Genomic DNA, 6,794 nt, shown 5'->3' on the forward strand with positions numbered 1-6,794 from the left:
ACGTTACGCGAGGCAAACGAAGCATCCGCCGGAGAATCATCACCGGAACTATCACTGTCCTCCTTCTTCTTCTTTGATTTCGTGACCGACGGAGCCGGAGCCGGAGCTGGAGGACGAGGATCGAAAACTTGCTGTGGAAGCAAAACCTTATCGACCTGGTAAACAGCGAGCTGTCCATCGCTGTAGACGTTGCCGGAGACTGTGGTGTTGGTTACACCAGTCGTGATATTTACGGTATTGCCACTGGTGGTAATGTTGAGAGGGAAATGTCCTTCGGCGGAGTCACCGGCCTGAGTCCGGAGAGGGTTGCTTATTGTTTGGAAGTTTGAGGAAGAGACGTAACTTGGTATGACGTGAAACTGAATTAGCTCTACTTGTTGCTCGTCGTTTAAGGAGTTTAGGGTTCCGGCTTTGAGACTGGAGAATGAGGAATCGCTCGGTGCAAAGATAGTTATTCCGTTGTCGGAGTTGTTTAGTTGGCCGAGGAGTTGGTTAGCAACGCCGGTTGATTTGAGTAGTCGGATGAAGACAGTGAATTGTCCTGCTTTTTCTAGGATTTTAGTGACATTTGTTGGTCCTGCTGGTGCCGGTGCGGCGGCTGGGGAAGACTGAGATAGGGTTCCGGGAGTGGTAGTGAGGAGGAGGAGGAGGAGGACGGTGAAGAGGACGATGATGAGAGATTGTTCCATGGCGCGGATCTTTGTTTTTAAAAGAGTGTGGTTTTTTTTTTTGGTTGTGTGAGATAGGAGTTTATATGAAGAGTAAGGGTTATATTGTAATGGGGGAAATTGATTGGTTAAGAGGTCAACATTGTTACAACTAATATATAAGTTGATAGTTAATAATCAATTATGTTTTTTTATTTTCCATCAAATCTTATCAAATGAATCGTTTTACCTCTAGACAAAATCATTGGATATATAGTTTTAAGCCGTTGATAAAAAAAAGTAATAATGGGTTTTCGTATTAAAGAAACTAATCAGATAAGTAATCAAGTTCTAATTGATAACAACCTTTCAACAAATAGAGCTAAGTATTCAAGTGTACATATAAAATCGACTATCGGTAACAAACGACCTCTTGTAGTAGTTGGTATGACGGTGTGTGTGTGCAAAAACATAAAAGAAAATCATTACTTTGTTAGTAATTGTTTGAGCTTTATAAATGTTGGGGGCAAAGCCCATATCCAACAGTAATTATCAAATCCTGTGTAAGGAACGGTGGGAGGAATAATGGAGAATGTGGTGTATGATAATGGAAGGAGCAACTTGCAACTTTGCTTGCAAACTAAGAAAAAGCAAACAAAAAAAAATTGATTAGTGGTGGGCTCTCTCTAATTCTTCTAGCATATTTCACGTATGTGAACTTCAAAATTTTTTGACCGATCAACTATATCAAAATGAAAAATAAACTATAACCGATCAAATATTTTTGCCAAGATATTTTACGCCGAAATCAGTAAAGTGTTCGAATAGTACTAGCTATTAGATTTTTCTGCAGGTGAAAAGACTTGTATTGTATATTGGAGTTGATCGAAAAAGAATCGCTCATTACAGGAAAACAGTTTCTCAAGCGGTGAATTGATTTACCTTTTTTTAGTGGAACAATGTTCTTTTAGTACTTTTGCCATTTCTCCAAGGAAACACAGATTGTGTTCCACCTTTTTAAATTCCACTTTCCACATGATACATAATATATGTGAGCTAATTCAAATTTTTTATAAAATTACTTGTGAACGGAGGAGAACTAGAGATATTTGATGACAAAATTTATCAATTATGTTTCATTTGTAAATCGTAATTCAATGTCAGCATAAATGACTTGAATAAAATAAAAACGTTAATATATATGTTCGTATTTGACAATTAAACTAACTTGGAGGGAGCGGGGAGATTTGTGAAGGTGGGTGTGAATTGGATTTGTAAGTGTAATTAAGTGTAATATATAATTGTGGGGCATAATGAAAACAACAATGTCATCCTACTATGATGTTTATGCTTTTATCAGATTTGATTATGATTGGCATCCTTACTGTGGTTCTAGACAACTGTAATTGTCACTTTTTTTTCTTCCAAAGAAACATAATTTAATTAGTTGCAATTTCTATTCAGAATTGTATATGGCTCACTGGATTAGTAATTAAAGATTTAAAAGAAAAATATAATCGAAACTAAAAGATAAAAAGAGAGTAAGTAGACGTCCTTAATTACAAGTTTACTACTTTTCTTGTGTATCATTACAATTGAACATAGAAGAGTCTTAATTTACGTGTTTGTTTTAAGTTCTCTTTTGGACAAGTTAATCTGCTTTCGAGCCTCTAATCTTCCTCTTTCTTAATAATCTGATCCAAAACCAATACAATCTTTTGCGTACGTAGGTCGATTTTTCTCAAGTAAAATGCATATTATTTTCTTTTTAAAATGTCTTAACCGGAGACATTACAAATTTGATTTAACCAAGAAGAAACTAATCAGCCAATTTATCTCTTCCCCTAAAAATCAGCCGTATCATATGCTCATTCCATTTGCATTCCCTCCAAAAAAGAACAAACTTTATATCTTTTGTTTATATTTCACTAACAACATAACCAAAAATTTCCCATTGTTCTTGAATTCTCCTCTCCGATAAGGCGATAACCATATATAAAACCCCGGTTTTCGATATGAATACCCAAGAAGAAGTAGGAGAATTTACTCAAATCTTCAACGCTTTGATGAGTCTAATGAGGAAATTCATATTCAAAGTTCTATGTGCGGGTCCAATCCCTAATCACGTCTCATTCATCATGGATGGAAACCGCAGGTTCGCCAAGAAACACAATCTTACAGGCCTAGACGCAGGACACAGAGCCGGTTTCATATCCGTGACATATGTTCTTCAATACTGCAAAGAGATTGGTATACCGTACGTGACACTCTACGCGTTTGGCGTCGATAATTTCAAGAGACAACCTGAAGAAGTTGAGTGTGTGATGGATCTGATGCTGGAGAAAGTCGAGTACACGATCAATCAAGCTGTCTCGGGGAATCTTAATGGCGTGAGAGTGTTCTTTGTCGGTGATTTGACTTCGTTAAACGAGCGTCTTAGAGTGGCGGCGCAGAGACTGATGGAAGTTACGGAAGAGAATAAGGATCTGATGGTTGTGGTTTGTGTTGCTTACAGCACAAGTCACGAGATTGTTCACGCTGTTCGAGAATCTTGCGTTAGAAAGTGTGATGGTACTGGAGATGATCCGGTAGTTTTGCAGGTTAGTGATGTTGAAGAGTGTATGTATACATCGGTTGTGCCGGATCCAGATCTTGTGATACGAACCGGTGGAGGAGATCGACTGAGTAACTTCATGACGTGGCAGACTTCGAGATCGCTTCTTCACTCCACCGCTACTCTTTGGCCGGAGTTAGGACTCTGGCATTTGGTTTGGGCCATTCTTAAATTCCAGAGAATGCAAGATTACTTGGAAAAGAAGAAAAAGCTCGACTAAATAGTTTATGAGTTAAACCCTAGAATGAACTTTTAACCCTTTCGTTTGATTTACGTTTTTCTCGCAGACAATAAACTATGAATTGAAACAAGAAAGCAACAGAAATATTCTTTTCATTATATATGTACTGGATCCGAATAACAAACACAAAGACACCACACACAAATAGAGGTTTAATTTAAACACAGTTTTGTAAAGAAAAGAAGCAAGCAAATCTTGAAAAGTTTTGTACACTATTATCCATTTTGCCATCTAAGAACATAAGACAATCAGTCATCTTGCCAAAATACCTTGTAAAAAATTGTATTTTCGAGAGACTCTTCTATATAAGGTTACTAGCTAGATTCAGCTAGAAGTTTACTTCTGTTTTATTGAGGATAACAACTAGTTCTCTAGTAGTGGGTTTTCAGCTTGAAGTTGCAGAGTTGATATTACAGATTCTAGGTTCTTAGTCCAAACAGCTAGACATAGGTGATAGGTCTCTGCGAAAGGTCTTCTGCTATGCAGAGCCGGCGCTATGTTTTACTTGGCTACAAGCGAACCAAAAAGAGAGGCTGCTTTGCATATGTTTATACTATTTTTTTTATCAAACTAAAAAATAAAACTGGATTTGTTTAACAAAAGCACTAAAAGTTGTAAAATATCAAAGATTGTTATTTTTTTAATTTTGTGAAAATGATTCTTCATGCAGTTTTACTTGCGAATCATTCCTTTAGAAGACATCTTACTAAAAAATTATATTAAAAATTAACATAAACAAAGAGATATGGAGAATGATATAAATAAGAAGCACAACGTTAAAACTATGTTATAGAGAATCACAACAAAGAGGAAAAGTTTACCTAATAAAATCTAAATTTAGAAGATGAACCAAGGAAGTAAAGGTGAGAATTAACTAATCACTACCACTACGACTACGTATACTTTACAAGATTATAGGGCCGAAATATATTTAATAATTAAGCGGCCGCAAGCAAGTGCTTGCTTCACTTGTATCTGTGGCCGGCTCTGCTGCTATGAGCCTTTAATACAATTCCTCTCTTTTAATAATATGGTCCAAAAACTATACAATCTTGTGAGGAGGTTAATCATAAATATATTTTTCTTGACAAAGCAATCAAGGAGTTAAACCATCATTTAAAAAAAAAAAAAAAAAAAAAGCCCTCCAATTTAATACTTTTTAAAGACTTACAAGCTATTTGAATAAATTTTCTTTTAAAATATGATATGATTTGAATTAACCGGGAGACATTACATATTTGATTAATCACTAAATCACCCATTCTCTCCCTCCACCTAAATATCAGCCGTATCATATGCTCATTCCATTTGCATTCCCTCCAACAAAAAAAACTTCATATCTTTTGTTTATATTCATTGACTCACAACAAAACCAAAAACACTCCATGTTCTTGAATTGTCCCCTCCTATAACCATATACAAAATCCTGGTTTTCGATATGAATAATACCCAAGAAGAAGTAGGCGAGTTCACTCAAATCTTCAACGCTCTGATGAGTCTAATGAGGAAATTTATATTCAGAGTTCTACGCGTCGGTCCAATCCCTACTAACATTTCATTCATCATGGATGGAAACCGCAGGTTCGCCAAGAAACGCAATCTTGAAGGCCTAGACGCAGGACACAGAGCCGGTTTCGTATCAGTGAAATATATTCTTCAATACTGCAAAGAGATTGGTGTACCTTACGTTACACTCTACGCCTTTGGTATGGACAATTTCAAGAGAGGACCTGAAGAAGTCAAGTGCCTTATGGATCTAATGCTAGAGAAAGTCGAGCTCACGATCGAACAAGCTCTAACCGGGAATATGAACGGCGTGAGAATAATCTTTGCCGGTGATTTGGATTCCTTAAACGAGCGTTTTAGAGCTGCGACGCAGAGACTGATGCAGCTCACAGAGGAGAATAGAGATCTTATTGTTGTGGTTTGCGTTGCTTACAGCACAAGTCAAGAGATCGTTCATTCTGTTCGAGAATCTTGCATGAGAAAGACTAAAACTGGAGATGGTCCTGTAGTTTTAAAGGTGAGTGATCTTGAAGAGTCTATGTATACTTCAGCTGTGCCGGATCCGGATCTTGTGATAAGAACCGGTGGAGGAGATCGGCTGAGTAACTTCATGACGTGGCAAACTTCGAGGTCACTTCTTCACAGAACAGAGGCTCTTTGGCCGGAGTTAGGGCTCTGGCATTTGGTTTGGGCCATTCTTAAATTCCAGAGAATGCAAGATTACTTGCAGAAGAAGAAGAAGTTCGACTAAATAGTTTCTACGTTAAACCCTAGATTGAACTTTGACTCTTTACATGTTTCTTGCGGTATAAGAAACGTCGAAACCAGAAAACTGAAGAAAATCCTTTTTATTATGTATTGGATCCAAATAACAAAACACACAAAGATACACAGAACATCGATAATTGTTTGATTAAAGGATGCTAAAACACTACAATTAGGGCTTAATTTAAACACAATTTGGAAAACAAAAAAACAAACTTATCTTTAAAGATTTAGTACTTAGCCACTCCAGGACCAGGTTTTGCTTGGAACCTGCAGACATTACAGAGAGGTGAGAACAGAGAAGGAGTTTGGTATTTGTCTTCTCCACCCATCATCGGCATAGGGACTCCGGTCTTAACCAGACTAACGTATCCAGGCCGATATGTTTTACCCAAAACGCCCTCGACGAGATCACTCAGGTTGAAAAACTTAAATTGAGTCTCTAGATGAGCAAAAACATCATCTTTAGGAAGCTGATAGTTATGAACTCTATCTTCTTCTTTACCAATTGGTCTAACCTTAATATCCATCTGAACAATCCCAGATACCGTGACTCTCACGTTATTCCTCTCATCTGTTCTCTCAACAACAACTTCCCTTTCTTCAAGATGGATTCTCCACTCTGCTTCACCTCCTGTAGGAACTTCAACTTCTTCTCCGTTCCATCTCACCAGGAGAGAGTCTACAGAATCGTCCCAAGACGAAACTTTCTTGGCCGCGATGACGAGGTTGTAACTATCGAACATCACTGAGAAGGCTTGAACCCATGTGAAGTCTCTGGTTCTACCAGCAGGTCTTGTACCAATGAAATGTGCATTGATTTGAAGATTCTCGTCAGAGACGATGGCGAAGTTCCCATCTTTGTTTCCGTGGAAGTAGAACATCACACCGTCTCCTCCCACAAATCTCGGGTCGTAACACAAAGATCCATATCCGTTGCAGTTTGCTATCCTCCCTATTCAAGCACACAAATCAACCAAGATTAATATTATGTGTGTTAGGCATCTCACACATGGACAAA

At 37.7% G+C, this 6,794-nt stretch overlaps 4 protein-coding genes across 4 annotated transcripts in view; 2 read left to right on the forward strand and 2 right to left on the reverse strand.

Annotated features, from left to right (window-relative positions):
• LOC104729017 (fasciclin-like arabinogalactan protein 12) overlaps positions 1–826 on the reverse strand; it is a 2,051-nt gene extending 1,225 nt beyond the window's left edge. Inside the window, exon 1 of the mRNA XM_010447919.2 lies at positions 3–826. Coding sequence (XP_010446221.1) covers positions 3–689 — 687 coding nt within the window. The 5' untranslated portion in view covers positions 690–826. The remainder of the gene's footprint in view (positions 1–2) is intronic.
• Positions 2,506–3,678, forward strand: LOC104726638 (dehydrodolichyl diphosphate synthase 8-like). Its single transcript, XM_010445545.1, has one exon. The coding sequence runs from the start codon at positions 2,663–2,665 to the stop codon at positions 3,479–3,481; it is 819 nt and encodes a 272-aa protein (XP_010443847.1). The 5' UTR covers positions 2,506–2,662; the 3' UTR covers positions 3,482–3,678.
• LOC104726640 (dehydrodolichyl diphosphate synthase 8) lies at positions 4,899–5,974 on the forward strand. The gene has a single exon (XM_010445548.2). It carries the CDS (start codon positions 4,941–4,943, stop codon positions 5,757–5,759), a length of 819 nt encoding a protein of 272 aa, XP_010443850.1. The 5' UTR covers positions 4,899–4,940; the 3' UTR covers positions 5,760–5,974.
• Positions 5,895–6,794, reverse strand: part of LOC104726639 — a 1,755-nt gene continuing 855 nt past the window's right edge. Inside the window, exon 2 of the mRNA XM_010445546.2 lies at positions 5,895–6,728. Within this exon, the coding sequence (XP_010443848.1) occupies positions 6,004–6,728 (725 nt within the window). The 3' untranslated portion in view covers positions 5,895–6,003. The remainder of the gene's footprint in view (positions 6,729–6,794) is intronic.

The sequence above is a fragment of the Camelina sativa genome, chromosome 11 (assembly GCF_000633955.1).
Source record: "Camelina sativa cultivar DH55 chromosome 11, Cs, whole genome shotgun sequence".
Classification (NCBI taxonomy): domain Eukaryota; kingdom Viridiplantae; phylum Streptophyta; class Magnoliopsida; order Brassicales; family Brassicaceae; genus Camelina; species Camelina sativa.